Raw genomic sequence first — 20853 nt, 5'->3', positions numbered from 1 at the left:
TGAGTCCAATAAAGAGTTGAGAGCATATAATTCCTCAGAATGTAAACTTGTTCACGTGGTTTATTTACAAAAAACGATATGTGAAAGTGACCGTTCACATCCATCAACACTATAACTGGAGGAAGAAAAGCAAACATATTATCAGTCATGTCTATGTTACAAAAATATTGACCTATTTACTATTTTACAGTATCTACAGCATATTTATCACTTAAACATTCCTCGTCTTAACTTGTTCCGTGTTATCAAGATTGTCTTCAATGTGCAACATAATCACTTTTGACACTTTTCTTCACACCTCAAATTTTACACACAAAAGCTTCATAACACCAGCTGCTAGATCAGTGGTACAGTTTATGTCCACCTACATGTGAAGATGTGAGACAATCTCAAGGCAGAGCAGAGGCTCACTTTGATTCACTTTGCTCCACGATAATAAGTCAATGCTCCTCGACGTTTGAACTTCATTCAATTTCACCTTCTGGGCCAGTGAGTTCACATTATGTGTTTGTGTGTCTGTCTGTGTCTCTGTGTGTCTCTGTGTCTGTGTGTGTCTGTATCTCTCTATGCCTTTGCTCTTGCACTTTGCGTTTCCTCAGCAGTGCTTTTGTTTGCTTGTATGTACATATTCCGTTTGGATGCTTTGACGAGGGGCTTTGAGGTCAGCGGCAGGCATTTCAAAATGTGTGTGTGTGTGTGTGTGGGCGGGTGAGAGCTGGTGAGTAATCTGAAACGGGATCTGGCTGCGGCTGTTGTTGAGTCCAGGGTGGTTCAAGGGTGGAACATGAGCCAAAGTAGTCCATGTCATCCTGGAAAGAGAGCAGGAAGAGGAACACAGACACGCAGTGATTAGTAACGTATCTACCCAGAGCCAGCCAGGGGCCGACTTAAAACAGGATAGTCTTGTCTACATCAAAGAACTCGTGCTATCTCTTGTCTCTTTTACCAGCTGCTCTTCATGGACACACACACAGAGCAATGTTCCAGTCCTTAAAAAGGACATCCGAGATTATTATTGGGTTTCCTTTGCAGGAAAATTACATGCAGTAGTTTGAGAGAAGTTGAATCTTCTTTCACAGACTCAGTCTCTTAAAGTTTGTAGGAATGAGTAAAATACAGTGCAATTTTTAAATGGTAACTCTCAGCCAGACTTTAGTATTGAATTAATCTAAACGTATCTATGTTTTCTGCAGTGGGAGAGGCCATGTGATTTCTTCTTGGCACTTCAAATAAATAATAAAGATATTGAGGATCATTTGGCATTTTTCTCTGAGGCAACTAATCCTAAATGACAAGGGAGTGTCTTAATGCACCAACAGAAACATTTATGAGTAACACTGACTTACAACCTATTATGTGATTTCTGTTGTGCATGAAAGAGCTGTAGGGACTCACCTTCCTAAGTTGGTGGTTGCTGTTTGGGAAGAAGTGCATCTGTTGCAGCTTCACTGTAGCTCTGTGACGTCCTCTCAGGTGAATTCTCCCTTGATCTGCATCCTTCTTCTTCCTCGTCACCCTCACAATCCTCTTCCTCTTCCACCTTCATTCTTTCTGCAAGCTCTGAGCTCCCCATCATCCCACCAGCCTCTGCAGAGACAGACTCTGGATGTCCTTCCAGCTGCATCGGAGTACCCTCCTCATCCAGGTGTGTATTTCTGGGGTAGCATATTATAGAAAGGTGTGGTTATTATCACCCTGAATCTCTGTTCACAGCCACACCCTGTGGTGTTTTATTTATGAAAGATATCTCTGGTTGTTCCCAGCACTTCAAAGACTTCAAAGTCATTACGCACGTTAAATTATGTCTACAGCACCTTGAACAGCAACAGAAATGAGAACACTGCCCCTGAGGCAGAAGGACAGCCGTTATGTGTTTTCCTGCCTATTGTTCCCTGGTTCTCTAGATGTGCTAACCAGTAGCTGATGGGGAATGACAGTGTCAAGTTCTTTTACCATCAGTTTTTTCAAGTATGGACCTTACTTTACATGATTTATTGTGTACAATGTAATAACCTGCTATGAACTACTGTAAATATAGTTGAACAGCTGGTTTACTGGAATTGTAATTACATTACAGAGGCACGAAAGTGTTTGTATGATTGTATTTTTATAGTGTTTGTTGGAAGGTTAATGTTTGAGCAGAGCGTGGTCCAGAGTTTCCAGTTTCCCTCTGCGCTGAAAAATGTTTGCAGTCATGGTCGCCTGGCCGTTTGAACACAGGTGTTCACCACACAGTTCAGTAATAATGTAGTACATGCAATATGGAGTTTATCAACAGCTGTTCATCCATCTTTCTCCATTCGATTTCGCCATCCAAATATTGATGAAAGATATTACCACATGAAAAAATGACAATTTAATGTCATTTTGTTCCTGGTGGGGATAAATTTGCTGCAGAGTTTTCTCCTTACCCGTCACTGAGGCTCGTCTGGGACTGGAAGGGACTGTTGTCCTGGCTGCGGCCCAGACTGCTGCTCTCATCACAGCACAGAGATGGGATCAGGTGGACTGGACCTGAACATCATACACATAAGTCTTAATACATTCTCCTCAACATCTGAAGTCCTTGTTTAAATCTAAAGGGATGTTAAGGCAACATGGCAGTGAACTGCTGAATTCAGAATACAGTACTTATCCTTATAGTCAAAAGTGATTGTGATTGTGGCTTTATGAGCAGTTTGCGTGAATTTTAAAGTGTCTAAAAAAAACAGCTGCAGCATAAAATCTTGTTGATCTGAACTTACCGCAGGTGTGTCCGGGACCCAGGTGACACTGGCAGCAGGGTCTCTGGGGGAAGTCATGTAGCCAGCGAGGGTCCAGGCAGGAAAGCTCTGCCCCACTGTACGGACAGTCCTGTGACCTCAGAGAGGCTGTTGAGGAAACATGTTGGAGGACAGTAAGCCACGGAGACATACAACAACTCTTGGCCCAGTACAGCACAGACCTACTGGTACCACTTTAATAATAATAAGGTATCCCTCACAAAAGCCTTATAAATGAATGGAATTAACAGCACTAAGCCATTAAAGCAACTTCTCAATTGCACCGTTGTGAAAAATTTCCTTGAGTGTTTGAACTGCATGACTACCAAATGCATTTATCAACAACCTTTTAGGCATTTAGTAATGGCTTCAGTAGCAAAGAAAAGGGATAAACAACCCAACATTTATATTTAGTGATGCTTATAGCTGAGCTTTTATGTATTAGTAAATGCTTTATTAACTATTAATAAATCCATTAGTTACAGCTTGTAAACCCTTTGTCTTATTGGAAGGTGGTACCCTTCTACTTTTGCCACACTCCTACTAAGAATAATAACAGAAACCAGTCTGGAAGGGGATTTTCTTGCAGAGCTCCGGACTATCTGACTAAACTTACACGCTCTTGTATGAGTTGGGCAATGCCTCACAACCCTCGGGTCCATGAGGCCGATTAAAATTCCTTTGTATAATTTAAAAAACAACTGTGTTAGCATTTTGTAGCAGCTTGGGTGAAGGGTGGGGTGCGTGTTTGGACTGAGTGGAACTACTGACAAAATATTTAACTCATGCATTCACTTTACACACACTATAAAAACATAACTGGTAACGCCTTGGTAACTTGTACCATGCTCTTTGTTTTAGGTGAGTTTACCAGGGAAAAATGATGTCATTAATTCTTTGCCCTGGGATGTTTCACACACTCAAACATTTTTGGCCTGAAGAATGCTGCTCATTTTACAAGTTCCCACAAATATGCAACATCAGGGTTTAATAAGGCTTAACACGGGACATGACAGATGAACTGGCTCTCTGTCTGTGTAGATGTGTAGTTAACAAAAGAACATTGAAATCATGCTCACCTATATATACTCTTCTTTATAAATTCTATATAATTGCTTTATATATTCAGCTCTTGCACTTCACTCATTAAATGTACAGTTAAAAGCATTGAAGCCTCTGCAGAGGACTAAAAAACCAACAAAGAAAATGTGCTTCAAACGGCGGCTTCCATGCAGCTGCCTGCTCAGCAAACCTCAAAGCACACAGGTGAATAGCACAAGTGATATAATCCAGATAACTTATCACCACCTTATCTTCACTGTTTGGTATTTCTAATGATGTTGTATAAGAAAGTAAATTTTGGAATATATAGTCATGAGCTTTTCCTTTATTTTGGAAGTCTTGACCAGAGTACAAATTGTACTGGGAATCCACTGGCACCTGGGGAGGACTGTTCAAAGTTCAATGCTCACTGCATAGAACCACATGCAAACCTGGCTTGTGGAAAAGAAAACTGTGTCTATAGAAAGCAGTCATAGTGGGGCATGAAAAGTCTTTTTGGCCCTAAAATATGAACCTATCTTTAGGCCTCTGCTCTGGTTTTAAAACTTCCTGCTCTGATTCATCTAATCACTGCTGAATCAAAATCCCAGCTCTTGTGCCTCTCCTTTGTCTTAATTGTCTTAATTCTACAAAATCTTTCTCAGATTTAAATGTTTTGTTGAACACAGTGCTTCCAGGTGTTGTGACTCACCACTGGGCTTCTTCTCCAGCAGCTGTCTCTTGCAGTAGATGACACACAGGACCAGCAGGGCCAGCAGCACAGTGGCCAGAGCGCTGCAGATGACCGCGGCCAGGGCCATGTCCCGTGGGCTGGTCACCACTGAGGGCAGCGGCACCAGGTTCACTCGCCCACTGCCTGTGGACAGAGAGGAATGTGAAGTACAGATAAACATTAAGGTATGAAATGTTCACAGTTTTCTTTGATTGATAAACCATATAACAGTAGACGTTAGCAGCTTATAGCAAAGTGATGAGTAGAATCAATATAAGACTAAACTTATTTGAGGGTTTTAGACACAACAACTAATCTCTTGTGAGGTGCAGGCAAGATACGAGTGTATATGTGACGGCGAGCAACAGTCAGGAATGTATTTATGCTTCTGTGTGTTATTGTGTCTGTGGTGGTGAGTTGTGTGCACATGTACTGATTTCACGATTAAGCCGCTGGTACGGTTCTTATCCTGCCTGAGGGGAACCGTGATGTCACTGTTTGCCCTGCCTTCAGGACCCATCACACACTCTCTCATGTAAAGACTTCTGGCCCCAAGAATGCTGCTCATTATACAAGTTCCCACAAATACAGAACATCAGTGTTTAATACAGCTTAACGCTTAATATCACAATGTAAGACAGATGAACTGGCAGTGTTGTTTGAAAATTTTGGCTTCTGTTACATGTAATTATCCTTTCAAACACACATCAGAGATGAAGACACAATCTGTGATCCAAATGTAAACTAAGAGCAGCACAACATGACAAAGGTAATAAAATCACAATCAGGTGATACATACTCAGGAGAAAGGTGTTAGTATTGGAGAGAAATCACTAGTGTGTTGAATGAATAGAATATTGCATTTCCTGATTGGTGATGTCTAGTTTAAAATTAAAACAGCTACACTTTCTGGTTCTGTAGAAATATGGTGGCATCGTATGGATAAGAAACAAGTTTTTTTCTGACTGCAGGCTGAGACTGAACCATTACATTAAGATAACATTTTGACATGGAGAAATGAATTATAAAAATTCTAAACTATTATTATGTGCAGCAGCACATTGCCAATCCTCCGCAGCTATTATTACAGAAGTTATATCAAAGAAACAGTAGCCTGCGACTATCCCAACATTGTGTGTGATGACTGAGACATTGGAGAGCTGTGATACATCAGCGAGAGAGCTGCATATTCCACATGACAACAACCCCAGCTCTTTGGTTTGTAGCTTTAAGAGGGAGTTGGAGAAAAAAAGAGTAGCATGCCTGAATTCTCAAACTGAGTGACATTTCTCTCTGAGGCCATGTACGTGTAATTGTCTCTGATCATTATCGGCAATCAAACATAATTTGCCTCAATCATCAATGTGTGATAGAGACGGTGCAGGTTAATACAGAGCAAACAGTGAAAGTATGCTGTACTGACACTGTGAAACAGAGTGACCAGTTGACAAAATGCAGGGAAAAAAATAATTGTGAGAGAATGTTTTATGATTATGGCAAATATAATGAATGACTTTTTCAATGAGCCCTGCTGTTTGCGTTTCAGTATATTAATCATGGGAACTGGTTTCAACCTTTTCACATCCAGGAGCTCTTTGTTATGCAATGTAAACATTTTTTTATCCAGCCATGATAGGGGATAAGGGTATTTTAACATTCCTTCTTAGAGAGAAAAAAAAAGAGGAAAAACTCAAAGCAGCTCTCCAAAACTTGGTTTGACCCAGAGGGCAAAGTAAAGGAACATTGTGGTGTACGCACTGAAAAGTAAATACTGTCAACAACATGACTTATTACCTGTTATTAAAAAATATTGCCATTCCAGTACCAGATCTTAAAAACTGTTACAAGAGCCAACAGCAAGAATCATTGCAGCTGCTCTAAATAATTTGAAGTTTATATAAGGGTATTTGTACTAAAAGGCTCGGTGTTCAATGAAGCTGACAAGTTTTTATTTGGATGTAATCCCACTGGTCATGTTGAGCAACAAAGTATCACCTGTGGAGTCATATATGATCACTAAATCACATTCAGTGGTATTCTCTTAAAAATAATATTACATTGTATATAGAAAATATATTTATTTTTTAAAAACAGTGTAAAAACAGTAAAACCACCAGATTTTAGATTTGAGTTTGTCAAAGCAGCAATCCCTATGTAATTTTCATATACACAAACTTCACTGTATTGTTAATTTACAGATGTAACATCTGACCATCATGTTTACATTTGGTTTTCATTGTCAGGGTCAAATTGAATTCATCCGAGGTGAGCATCATCTGCCCGGCAATACAAAGGCAGTCTGTTATCAGAGGCCCAGCAGCTGCAGCAAACACAGATAAACACTGGTCCATTGAGGAGAGCTCACCTGCTGATATTATCTTCACACAAACCAGACCAATAAACCACAGCCTTTCACAGACTCCCTGCCTGTTGACTTTATGGAACACCACATACTCCAAATAAAAGAAGCACTTCTTTACGCCTCTGAAGGATCTTTGACTGTGGTCTGTAAAAAACCCTTTCAAGAGGTTCTTTGGCAGAACTGAGCACTGTCTTATCCAGAACTCTCAATAACAGAAAATAATGTAGTATTCTTCAGTGTACACAGCTAAGAGCAGTGAAAACAATGACCTCTATTTCATGCAAAGACATTTACAATGGTTTACTCCTGAATTTATAAATCTATACCAAGAGCCTTGGATTGAGCATTTTTACTAAGTTGTCACATGAGATGCAATGACATGACATAAACACAAAAATTAACTGTTGATCACTTTCCTCTGGCTTTCAAAGATATGGAAATGTAACAGCTTTACTGCCAATTTGATTTGATGCAATTTCAGACAGAATATGAAATTTATGAGAGTTTTAATTCAAGGAGATGTCCATTTTATCATCTGTTATTCCCTCAAATCTTTGATCATAAGTTCAGTTTCTTCTATTATTTTGAGAGCATTCACATGGATGTCTGGTCTAGAATAGCTTCACCAGATTCAAATCTATTCTATATATTCTACTTATGTATGTATATATATATATATATATATATATGTGTATATATATATATATATATAAATAAATAAAGAGTTTTTTTGTTTCTAACTTTTAGGGTCTATGACTTATTGTACTGGTGCAATTGAAGCTTGAAGCAGGTACAACTGACAACTTATTGAATCACCATTTTGCATTATTTCAAATAAAAAATTGGATGTCTCCAAAAGTGCAACCCCCAAGATGCTGTGATTTTACGATTATCACTTCTTGTAATGTGGCAACACCAAATATCATTACTGCTGTGGGGCTGTGTTTTGATAATTGCATGATAAATTGATTAGGACAGCAGTGAGGATAAACCATCATCATTTCAGCTGTTGACCTTTAAGTGACTTTGGTGAACATGCTTTTGAATATTGAAAGGCTCTGGTTTGAACTGCTGGCAGGCAATAGTAGTTAGGAATGTTTCCTGTTCCTTGCCAGCCCAATGTGTTTTGCGCCGTTTGTGGTGAGAGCTGATTGCATACAGCTTTGAAGTCAGTGAGGATGCCGCAAGAGCGAATACGTTACACGATGGAGCAGTGAGGTTATCAGGAGGGACAGAGGTTTGTTGGATCATGTTTCTTTTGGCTAGTCCTCACTAGGAGCTCTGCTGTATCTAAAAAGCATGTAAAACTGCTCTCCAGAATTTGCTCCATTTCTTGAAATATTTCACTTGAGAAAGCTGCGATAGCCTGCCTAAGATATCAAGGATAACTGATGTCTTATGGCTGCATTTCAAACCTACACCATTGTTTCTCTTTACACTGACCCAGGAGATAAGATGACTATCTCACTTCTGTGTTTCTCTGGTTGGAAATATTAGTAATGGCAAGAAAGGGATAAGCTACAAAGAGCAGATAGTATTCTTTCTACTTGTGTGAGTGCCACTGTGCATGGGTGTGTGCATGTATCTGTCTGCATGCCTGTATGTGTTAGTATGGCCTCATCAGCTCTCTGTGATCTACCGTGACAGTGAAAAACTCAAGCAGATGAAACACATTAAAGAGGCTAAAGGAATCCATAAAACACAATCTCGTTTTTACTCCACTCCAAAAAGCCACTAGGGGAAAGGGAGGAGAAGAGAGGAGGGGTGGTTTAAGATTTACAGTCCACCCCAGACGGTGACTGCCTCCCCTGCACAGCTGCACCGTTGCCCCGGGCCAGTGTGGCCTATTAGAATGATCTGCCCTTTAAGTTTTCACCACCCGCCTCAAGATAACACTGGAGGGAGGGAGCAAGACTTTCAAACATTTGGAAATGCTCCACTGAGAGTCCCTGTAGGAGCTAACTACCAGCTATGTTCTCAGACACAATGGCCATTTTGTTTCACAGGCCTCCTCCAGTATCAAAACGGGAAGCTGCACAGATGGAAAAATGAGCAGAGGGAGGCCGATTGTCCCAAGGCTGGTGTTCATTACAAAAACAGTAATGCCGCTTGCAACAATATACATATGAAAAGAAATCAAGACTGAGAAAGACACTACAATAAAAACCAAACAAACAGTAGATGGTTTGATGAAATCATGAATCATCTTTACATTTAGGGCCTGTAAACAAGGAGCAAACTAGTTTTTTTTAGTTGTCCGATAGCCCAGAGCTGTCTCCATTTATTTAACACAGGGGTGCTAACCCTGGCTCGGTCTGCTCTGATGCTCATGCTGCCAAAAGCCTCCACAGAAACAGCTGCAGCCTCCTCTGCCATCAGGAAGTCACACTCAATTACCAAAGGTATAAGTTCAGTCGCCTGTTGGTTTTATGTGGAAACCTGAAATCATAAGGTTCTACTTAACTACTTATAATGGCCGGAAGAAAGATGTTAATTGGATGTGTAGTCCACTGGAATGTGAGCCCTGTTTTGTGAACGTATTGTAACACACCTCGTGCCTCCTTTTAGCATAACGGACCTGTACAAAAGGTAATAAATTATGCTGCTTGAACCAACACACTCCCTGATGTGTTTACTCTGGTACTTAATCACAAACATGTAGAACAGTGCAGCAGTTCATGACATGCTATTGAGATTTTGTCTGGAAAAATCAATGGAGGTTTTGTCCAAGGAAGTTTGTTCATTTAATCCAAATTGAGTGCTGAAAATGAGTGACGTGTTCTGAGCTAATATAATCCAGTGTTGGCAAATCCACTATTATGATAATGGTATCCATTTCAGCTTTTCAACTGCTCAGCTTATAAATCCAAGCATTTATTTTCACATACAGCATAGCTGCTTGGCTCAGTGAGACTTAGTGAATGAACTATGGCTTGCTCCACCCTTTAAAGGCTGTGGTTCTGGTTACTCCAAGGACCTTGTGCTGGCATGTTGTGTGTGTATAGGCTTTGTTGTGGCACTGCTGCTTGAGTTTTGGTTCTAGTAGCACTTGGCTAGGGTTTCAATAGTGTGGTGGTGTTTGCTTTTACACAACAGTATCCCTGTTGTTTCATCTTAAAACATCACCTATTGTGGATTGGGATGAATAGCCTATATTCATGAGAACATTTAACAAAATGTGCCAGTGATGTCTGGCCAACATTTAGAAGAGGTAAAAGAAAGGAAAGGTGCTTACAGTGAGGCTCATAAGGAGGCGGAGGGTCCCCACAGGGTATACACTCCATGTCTTGGAAACCACTTAGTTTTGTTTTCCTGTAATATCTGTTGAAGACACAAAATTACATGTTTTAACCTTCAAAACTGTCATGAGCAGCAAACATATACACTCTGATAATGGTTTGTTGTAACATGTTTCTCTTCTTCGTCAGGCTATTCTTGTAAAATAATTTTCATAATTAATACAAGTGTCTGGTGTCTGGTGCATTTGTGTCTCTCCTCTCACCCCGGCAGACAGTCACCACACACAGCGTTGCTGGTGGTAGAGCAGTTGCCCTTCTGGAAGCGGTTGATGAGTCCACAGTCCAAGCAGGGCTTGCACTTCTGCAGGCTCCGGTCCTCTTTGAAGCGACTGCTCCGGCAGGGCACGCACCGGGCATCCTCTCCATAACCAAAGCCACATTCCTGGGGGGATTAACGGGAGAAATACACCGGGTAAGAGGTGGGGTCGGTGGTTTGGGTGATGTGCAGCTGGTGAAAAGGGGGCTTGAATGTGGACTACCGGGGGTCTGGAATTAAAGAATGATATTGGCTCGAAGGATCAGAAGAGAACAATGGCCTGCCTCTTTTGAGAGTCCATTTTACACTGGCAATAATCTCCCTGACTCTCTCTGTATGAATGAGCAGCCTTCCGCTGCAAGACCCAGAAAGGCCAGGCATTTGAATAATAAAGGCCCTGGAGGACACCCACTGTTGTATTATTGCAAGTTTATTGCTGTGTTTTTGTGTGACTCCCTCTCCAAGCAGACTCAGTGAGTGTCCCGTTGATTGAGAGGCCAGCAAGCAAAGGAAACGCTTCAGGAAGGGGGTAAGGATTATGGAGAGGTATATGGAGAAAATAAGATGAATACTCTTTTGTGTTCAACAATTGAAAGTTCACTTAAAAAGCACAGCTTCAGACTACCGTGTGAGTGATCTAATTCTAAACAACCTTTTGAGATTTTGTTCACCTGGACCAATCAAAATCTGAATTCTGACTGATATTTTTAAGAACATGAAATATAAGATGAATGTACTCTTTTCTATGACTAAAGACAGAAGATCAAGTCTATATCATGTTTGGTTGTATGAGTTTTACATATTTCAGAGTCAGATTAAGTCAGCAAAATTACATTTTTTTGGTGACAGGAACTCAATCCTGACACTGAATTAACCACAAATCATTTAATTTATTTAATTCTAATCATTATTCCAGCTGCTCATCTCCATCTGCCAATGTTAATCTTGTTATGTCTCTTTTCTAATTGGATCTCTGTCACTGTCACATCCCCTAGAATTATATTGGAAGGTTGGTGACCTCAATGACAAACTGACATTTACATGACAGCTGATATTACTGTACACCACACTGAGTGAGAAGACCCTGCAGGGATGACATCATACATTGATCATTCATTATCAGCTCCACAGCAGCTGCCCTCCTGTTGTCCAGTGTTGCCACACTGCAATCCAAAGCCAGGAGGATAGAAGGGGAAGGGGTGGGGTTGCTCATATATCATTAAAGTGAAGGTCAGCTTCAAACAGGGCTTCTCTCCTCTCTTCTCTCTTCGCCCGTGTCCCATTTCACTGCCTGGGCATGCAGTCCTGCTGGAATGTGGGCACAAGAGTCTGATATGGGGGTTGGGTTTGGGGAAGCAGGCTGGCTGGCAAGGAATTAAAAGGGAGGTTAGAGGCAAAGATGTGATCGTGTGATGGCACCGCACAGTCGGGCTAGAAGATGAGGAATTCAGTCGTTCCAGCCAAACACATGTGAGCCTGACACTGAACCCTTGGGCCAGGCCAGGCCGAGGTGGACCGTCTAGGGCTGGACTTTTGCAGCTGTTGTTATGAACTCTCCATATAAGGCTTTGCTCTTCAGCAGGGCAGGGTGAACAGTGGAGGTGGTGGGGGGCAGAGAAACACAGAGAAAGAGGGGGTGGGGTGGGGGTGGGGGGGTGATGAGTGATAAAAGAGGGGAAAGTCAAAATAAAGAAGACTTGGAGTTGCAAGCCATTATCTTGCCCCTCTCAAGAAAAAGAAACTAAGGCAGGGGAGGCAGATAAACTGTCACAGCACTAAACCCTGAAAATGAACTAGTCGTTAAGAAAGTGTAGTAGGTCTAGCCACCACAAGGTACCTCATATTGATTCTGTGACCCTCTTCCACATGAAGGAAGAGGCCCAGGAACGATTCATTCCCACTAAGCCCAGGACTGGCACAAGCTCTGTCCATGGGGCACCACATGGCAGGATGGGGACTGATGCCACATACACATGAGCAGATCAGAGCACTGAAACAAAAGGAAAATGGAGCCAACTTCTGCCCCTCTGATCCAGGCCATACAGAACATCAAGGAGTGATCTCTTTCTTCTTTTATCTCCCCTAACAAAGCTCCACAGAGCGAACACCCTGCACTGACTCAGACTCGTTTAGCAGCTAAAAGAAAGACTATACTCTGTGGTAATCCGTGATGCTGAAGTTATCATTATATGGATAGGTGAGTACACAATGTATAAGCCTTTTCCAACAATAAATTACCATAAAGAAGCCAACCAGTATCAACAAAAGAATACATATTCAATCTGTTAAACCTCCCTGAAAAGACCATATTTTCAGGGTGTGTACATGGCTCAAAATACCACAAAACACACATAAAAACGGAGGTTAGAAGTTAATTCCCCATTATACATCTGCTGACAGCTGAGAGAAAATATTTTTATGTTTCTCTTCAGGTACAATTTATGATTTTTTGTGTCAACTACTCAAATGTACAAGATAAGATTGGGGAGAACTCTACCAAGGATGTAGCCAAGAATAAGAACTGCATGAAAAAAATATCATGAACAAAAATTAACAGCAGTCCCTCAAATTTTAGAATTAACTTTAAGGTGGTTTCACCTCAGAGCCATTAAAAAAAAGCGGATGCTTAAAGACCCTGTTTCCCTATCCTATCTCCTGATCTAGTTTGGGTGAGATTGCCAAGTATAACAGCCGTGTGGAGTGGAGAGAGGGGGTGAGCTGGCTGGGACCTGAAGCATGTTCAGACGCAGAGATATTTCTGAGATTAGGAGGGAATCACAAGGGGGGCAGTCAGTCATCTGATCTGGTAATGAAACAATGCAGAAAATAGTTCGTTAGAGAAGAGTTCTGTGTGGGACAAAACACACTTTTACGCCCTTGTTTTCCTCGCTCTATTACACTTTCTGAAACTTTTGTTTCTGCCTGACTTCTTTAGAAAAGAATAACATAGCTGATGTCTGACCACTGTGATTTTGACCCTTCTGCTGAGAATGCACTATTATAACTGTGACTCTCTCTTTAGCCAGTACCATTCAGAAGTCCTTTGCCCTGGGAGTGTGGCTGAAGGAAATGTTACACTCTTGCTACATACTACAAGATGTTGACACATCAAAGTTGTGTTCCTGCCTTTTTTGCCACTGGCTGTTTTCCAGCATGCACTGGAAAGCGATTCCCCCCTTCTCCTTCATGCAACGTAAGAGACTAAGTTACTTACAATGAATGAACCCTAGAATGAAATATGTTTGAGATGAAAACAATAACTGGTTTTAATGGACGTTCCCTCTGTGTGGGTGGTTCTTTTAGCTACAGTTAGTGTGGAGGGGCTAATTGATGTTTGTCAGCCCGCCTCAGAGCAGCTTCCAGAGGCAAACTGGGCCACATTCCTCTGGGATCTCTATGGCAGCTGCACAGAGGGACTCCAAAAGTCTGCTTCCCTCCCAACACTCGGTCGTGCCTTTCAGAATATGGACAGACTGTCTTGGTTACACAGAGCTCAGATCAGAAGTTGTTTCTCTGGGAAACTTTCTCTGAGTGCAGGCATAGGTCTCCAATGTGAGCCGGCATCCGGCTACCTTCAGAGAAAGAATGAGGCAGCCAATTATTAACTAGGACCCCAGGGTGGCTAGCAGCATTCATGCCTGTTGAGCTGGCAGAGGAACATGAGGACTACTGAAGCGTACTACCAACCACAGAGTACATGTCTGTGTGTACTGAGATTAAAGGCAACTGGGCTTAAATGCATGTGTGCAACAGATGTCAAGGGTGACACAGAGTTTTCTCATCAGTACTCAAAGATGTAGTGGAGTGTAAACCCACCCAAAGTCAATTTATCAGCCATTTTATGTGCTGAATATTGTTCATTTAAGGTTATCATTACTTTTTATGATATAAAAGTATACTTTACAGTATAATAAAATAAACTGAAACTAAGTTATTAGGGCAAAAATCTGTCTCTGGAGACATTTTGCAAACAGTTGAGTCTATCTTCTATTCTTCGGCCCAATCAGTATCTTTGATTTTATAATAGAATGTAACAGGTATACGTCGTGTGTATATCATATGCACCAGGTTTATTAGGTTCACCTAATTAGTCTAGTCTCAGTCCTGCAATAAATCCTACATTCATGAAGGTTATAATGTTCAGTTTTAGAAATAATGAGATTCAACTATCTGCACTTTGACCGAGTAGAATTGTCTCAGTATTTTACTTAATAATAGTCTGCAAAGCTGCTTATGGCAGAAAATGACTAGTTGAGATGGAGGGTTTTTGCAGTGTATCAACAATTACTGTTAACCCCAGAAAAGTAGGAGTTTCTTAATGTTAGTGTTTGCCACAAAATGACAGGTGATTATAGTTTACTCACCTTTACATCACTGCCTACACTTGCAAAAGTAGGTGCATAGCTGCTGCCATAGAGGAAAGCCTTTGCTTACCAACCTTAACTGACACTATTGAAGCCTGTTTGTACAAAGCACACAAAAACCTGTGGCTAAGGTGGTGGAAAAAACTGTATTCCCAGCCGAGAGAGCAGCAAGCATAGGCATGGCTAGCTTCAAACAGTGAAGACAATAAGTTGGACAGGGTGCAATAGAGAAAAACAATGGAAGCCATTCAGCTGCAGAAGGTCAAAAGTATGGGTGTGACTGATTAAAGAAGGGTCGGTGTTCTACAAAAGCTAATAACAGCTTGGCTGTTCTCTACATGAAAGAGAGGAAGTGATAAATAATGTCGGTTCCCTGGATAAGATACACTTTTCTAAACAGTGATGTCCATTCTTTTCATGAACTCAACAGTTTTCCTTTTTTTGTGGGGATTTTTTTTACCAAAGGAATAATCCATCCAACTTTTTTTTCATCTTAAGGAAGTTGATTCAGCTGACCTGTTGTAGATCCCTTGTGTTACTACACATTCCATTTCCCAAATAAACAAGTGACAATACTTTTTCCTTTTAGGGGCTCTGTGGAAAATGCTCCTGAGTGAACACAGCACTTTAGATCAATCTTCTTAAAACAAAATATTCAGTTCATACAGGTGAGGTGATAAACAGAATAAGTCCAAAACAATTTTGTTCCAACCTTTGAAAGCTCCTGTCCTGCATCACACTGCTTGCAGGGTTTGCAGTTCCCAAACCGGTCCTTGTACTCCTGTTCTCTGCATTCTCTGGTCTCCTCCTCTGCCTTCACATGAATCTAAGAGGGACAGTCATTTGGTGAAAGTTAGAGATTCCTGTATTTCATCACCACTTCTATCCATAACAGATACAGGAACAGCATCTCAGTCAAAAGCAACAATAAGGAGATCATTAAAAGCAGATACGAGAATCTCGATAGCAAACACAATCAATCAGGATAGTGAAGAGGATGAAGGTAAAATGATCCACAGGGCGTCACCAGCAAGGGCTTTGCAGATCCCACAGAATTACCCAGGCATGCAGCACAGTTCAAGTGCATGTCTGTAATTTAGGCAAAAACTAAAAACTTTGAGTTGTCGCATAAATGGCTACATTTTTGATGAGATTAGAAGGAGTAATTTGATTTTTAAAAATCTTAATGCAACACCCACTTGCAAGCTTCTTTTTTTTTTTTTGAGAGATTTCCATCGCATCTCACCCTAGCACATGAGATTTACTCAGTGGTATTGTAGAATCTGTGATCTGAATCTGAATCTGGAGAAACTGTACTATGTGCTTCCTTGTACAATACACAAAAACTGTAACAGATGAGCTATACACCTATTAACACAATTTGGGTAAACAAAAGGTTGTTAAAAAAAACACTTATGTTCAAAATGCATCATATAATGAAACACTTACCAGAGTTGAATATATGACATGCACAGTTAGTAAAAGTGAGAAGGTGTACTGAAGCACCCAGACCATTTTGATGGGCAACTTGCTGTTTGCAGCTGAAAAAAGACACAACAATAAAAGATTGAGCTTAAGTATATTATTACACAGTTTCTTCTCTATAGTACACACTTAATAATTTATTAAGAATAAAAACATATTTGGTTGGGTCAAATTTCCTGTGGTGACAAAATTTTTCTATAATGATTATTAACACCAAGACACCCAGAATATTTCCATTAGCAGACGTTAAAACATGGACTCTTGGGTTTGAATATTTCACTGGATGTAAACATCCTATAGTTTGTGCCAATGATGAATGATAACAAGCATATACAAAATATATATGACACAGTCATGCAGTGTGGAATATGATGATATTCTCAGCCTGAAAAGTGTTTTCTGGATTTAAACACATTTTAAAACTTTTTTTTCGAATAAAGCAGGTGTGGGCTATGAAGCACTGATTAAACAATAACCACATGCGCGTCCAAACTGTAGCAGAGTGAATTGATGTTTTTTGATTAAAATCAGTCAGCAGCTGCGACAGTACAGCCCTCAGCTTGAAGCTCACTGAGCTTCCATAGCTCTACACGGGGAAAACTTCAGTGTTCTCATGGAACCATTACATAAAAATGTCTCAAAAATCCATCATATTGTCCCAATGTAACCAACATCATAACTAAAAGTAAAAAAAAAAATATCCATACATTACGTGTAAAGCGATTACGAGAATCTGTACGCACCAACTCTTGACTTTAAATCGACAATATCGCTTCTGTTTATTTTGTGGTGTATAATATATAATTGTGGTCTATAATAAGACTATAATGCTTAAAATATTCATTTCGGGACTATAGTTTTGTTGTTCTTATGTCTTACTGAAATCCCAAATGAACCTAATGCTCGCTCCGTATCGTCTGTCGTTAAGTGCATAAACTGTGAATGTCCAAAACTAATGAGAAACTAGCTTACCTGCTAGAAAAGGAGCCTGTTGATCAAAGTATTGCTTCTTAAGAGTCGAAAGCAGACCGGCGAGAGGTGTGGTGGTGTGTTTCCCGCACCGGTCTGCTCACCATGTCAGCGCTGCTGCCCCAGCCCAGTACAACACAACACAGAGCCGCCGCCGCAGCAGCAGCAGCAGACCGAGGACAAACCCAGCGCCGAGATCAAAGGCGGGTACAAAGAGAGAGAAAAGGGGGGGTGGTTTATGGATCTGAAGCGCATGTATCTGATCTGTGATCAGCCTGCCTACATCAGAGACCTGGTCCCACACAGAGCTAAACACACACACACCGCTCACTGAGCTCAGTCCATTGAAGTAGTTACAGTGTGACCGACAACAGGGTTTCCAGTCAGCTGGTTTATTATGAGAGACGATGTGGAAACGATGCAGTAGGTTTTTTTTTTTTAAGTGTTGAAAAAGAAGAGGACGAGTTACTCCGTTTTGAAAGCCTCTGTCTCTCCCAATGTGTGTGTGTGTGTGTGTGTGTGTGTGTGTGTGTGTGTGTGTGTGTGTGCGTGCGTGTGTGTGCGTGTGTGTGTGTGTGTGTGTGTGTGTCAAGGGCGTAGGTTTGGTCTCACCATTGGTATGGAGAGAGAGAGAGATTGGCTTTTTAATTCCGTCAACCGAACGGTTTGTTAATATATAAGATCTGAATTTACATTGAGGAGTGCACATATGCAAATGTAATATATGTAAATGTGTTGAAATTCCATATGAAATATATGTACATATGGAGTAAAATCATATATATATTTTAGGTATAGCCTATATATGTAAAAATTACATATGAAACCAGTTAGAAATTGGAACAATATCATACATTGATATTTCGACCTAATAGAAACATGAATTTTAGTATGTCTATTTATATGATTGACATATGTTATATAATAAATATATATCCATCCCCAAGCCTGTCAGTATGTTCATATTAAATTTGTAAATATAATAGATATTTTGGTAATCATGTTGTTCTGCTAAAGTTACAATTTACTATGAGTATTTCTTATATGTTATACACTTATATCTTCATATAGCCATATGATGTACTGTATATATGTCATAATAATATGTATTCTTACACGGGACATATATGGTAACATGATTTTTGATATAGGGGCATATATGTCATGTTTAAATCATAGTATAGTAAGGAATAAAAACGTCATAGTAAAGGAAGTTCTCAAACATGTATTAATAAAATGTCACAGATGTGCAAGATGTGAAAAAGCGACATAGTATAGTAAGGCATAAAACGTCATAGAAAAGACAAAGTATAGAAAGGCATGAAAACGACATAGTACAATAAGGCATAAAGACGTTATAGTATAGTAAGGCATAAAAAGTCATGAAAACAACATAGTATAGTATGGCATAAAAACGACATAGTACAATAAGGCATAAAAAGTCATAAAAGAAGTCATAGTATAGTAAGGCATAAAAGGTCATAAAAACGACATAGTATAGTAAGGCATGAAAACGACATAGTATTGTAAGGCATAAAAAGTCATTAAAAAAAGTCATAAAAACAAGATAGTATAGTATGGCATGAAAACAACATAGTACAATAAGGCATAAAGACGTTATAGTATAGTAAGGCATAAAAAGTCATAAAAACAACATAGTATAGTATGGCATGAAAACGACATAGTACAATAAGGCATAAAAAGTCATAAAAAAGTTATAGTATAGTAAGGAATAAAAAGTCATAAAAAGTCATAGTATAGTAAGGCATAAAAAGTCATAAAAAGTCATAGTATAGTAAGGCATAAAAAGTCATAAAAACGTCATAGTATAGTAAGGCATGAAAAGTCATAGTATCATAAGGCATAAAAAGTCATCTTATAGTAAGGCATAAAAAGTCATAAAAACATCATAGTATAGTAAAGCATAAAAAGTCATGAAAACGTCATAGTATAGTAAGGCATAAAAAGTAAAAAAAAACGACATATTTTCTTGACCAGAACTCAAGATAAGGTCATTTTGTCCTTCACAGTCACACTAGAAGAGAAATTGCAGGGAGATGAAGACATACACACTAACTGTAGGTAACGCATGAAAAGTCATAAAAATGTCATAGTATAATAAGGCATGAAAATGACATAGTATAGTAAGGCATAAAAAGCCATAGTATAGTAAGGCATAACATTTTTTTTCACGTTTGGAGCAGTGGGTGGGCATCAGTGGCATAGCACTGGAGTGGTTCAGGTCGTACTTGGCAGATCAAACTTTCTGTGTGGGTCTTGGTGACTCTGTATCCTCCTCTGCTCCTCTGTCATGTGGTGTCCCGCAGGACTCAGTCCTAGGCCCTCTTCTCTTTTCTTTGTACCTGCTCCCGCTTGGTTCCATACTTAGGAAGCATGGTATTTTATTTCATTGTTATGCAGAAGACACTCAGGTCTATATGCCTCTTAAAAAGAATCAAGCATTCTCTGTCACACCCTTACTTGAATGTCTTGCCGACATAAAGGCCTGGATGTCTCTAAATTTTTAAAATTTTAACGAAAAGAAGACAGAAGTGATTGTTTTTGGTGGCAGCTCCGAGACCCTCTGTCTAGATCTAGGTTCCTTGGCTCAATACCTAAAATCCAGCGTCACTAACTTGGGAGTTAAGGTGGACTCTGACCTCAGACTTGACAATCAGATCAAGACAGTTGTGAAATCAAGTTTTTACCAGTTGAGGCAATTCTTTCAAAACAGCACTTTGAGACAGTAATCCACGCCTTTGTCACCACACGGCTGGATTACTGCAATGCACTTTATGTGGGGGTTAGTGGGTCCTCCATCAACCGTCTCCAGATGGTACAAAATGCTGCTGCACGTCTTTTAACTGGCACACGCAAATATGACCACATTTCCCCCATTTTAGCCTCACTTCACTGGTTGCCCATACATTTTAGGATTCATTTTAAAATGATTTTATTTGCTTTTAAATCTCTTAATGGTCTCGCCCCTCCCTACCTCTCTGAATTGCTGCAACCATATTCACCCACCCGCTCTCTCAGGTCAGTTGATCAGCTGCTCCTGAGGGTGCCAAAAACGAAGCGCAAGCTCAGAGGGGACCGTGCTTTCGCTGTGGCAGCCCCTAAAATGTGGAACGATCTGCCTCTGCACATTAGACAGGCATCTTCCTTGTCTGATTTTAAATCCCTTCTTAAGACCCATCTCTTTTCCATGGCCTTTGACACCTTGTAAGATGTGATTTTATTTTATTGTTCTATCTTATTTTATGTTATTTTATTGTTTTCTCTTATTATATATCTGTTTTTATTGATGTTTTATGTCTTTTAATTTATCTTGTGTTTATCATTTTTATCATGTACAGCACTTTGGTAACTTCTGGTTGGTTTTTAAAGTGCTTTATAAATAAAGCTGGATTGGATTGGATTGGATAAAAAGTCATAAAAAAGACATGGTATAGTAAGGCATAAAAAGTCAAAAAACGTCATTGTATAGTATGGCATAAAAATGTAAAAAAAAATCATAGTATATTAAGGCATAAAAGGTCATAAAAACGTCATAGTATGGTAAGGAATCAAATGAAATTG

The 20853-nt window shown here is 39.9% G+C and overlaps 1 protein-coding gene across 1 annotated transcript; it reads right to left on the bottom strand.

Moving 5' to 3' along the window:
* Window positions 1–42: 42 nt before the first annotated feature.
* Window positions 43–17584, bottom strand: tnfrsf19 (tumor necrosis factor receptor superfamily, member 19). Its single transcript, XM_056373910.1, has 10 exons — window positions 17275–17584; window positions 16267–16358; window positions 15530–15643; window positions 10401–10579; window positions 10134–10219; window positions 4516–4680; window positions 2745–2870; window positions 2412–2514; window positions 1396–1655; window positions 43–809 (listed from the first exon to the last, which is right to left on the bottom strand). Exons 2-9 carry the CDS (start codon window positions 16330–16332, stop codon window positions 1400–1402), a joined length of 1095 nt encoding a protein of 364 aa, XP_056229885.1. The 5' UTR covers window positions 16333–16358; window positions 17275–17584; the 3' UTR covers window positions 43–809; window positions 1396–1399.
* Window positions 17585–20853: the final 3269 nt, after the last annotated feature.

Source organism: Seriola aureovittata, chromosome 4 (genome assembly GCF_021018895.1).
Source record: "Seriola aureovittata isolate HTS-2021-v1 ecotype China chromosome 4, ASM2101889v1, whole genome shotgun sequence".
Taxonomy (NCBI): domain Eukaryota; kingdom Metazoa; phylum Chordata; class Actinopteri; order Carangiformes; family Carangidae; genus Seriola; species Seriola aureovittata.
Note: the sequence above shows the minus strand (reverse complement) of the source record. Positions and strands in the feature narration are given on the sequence as shown.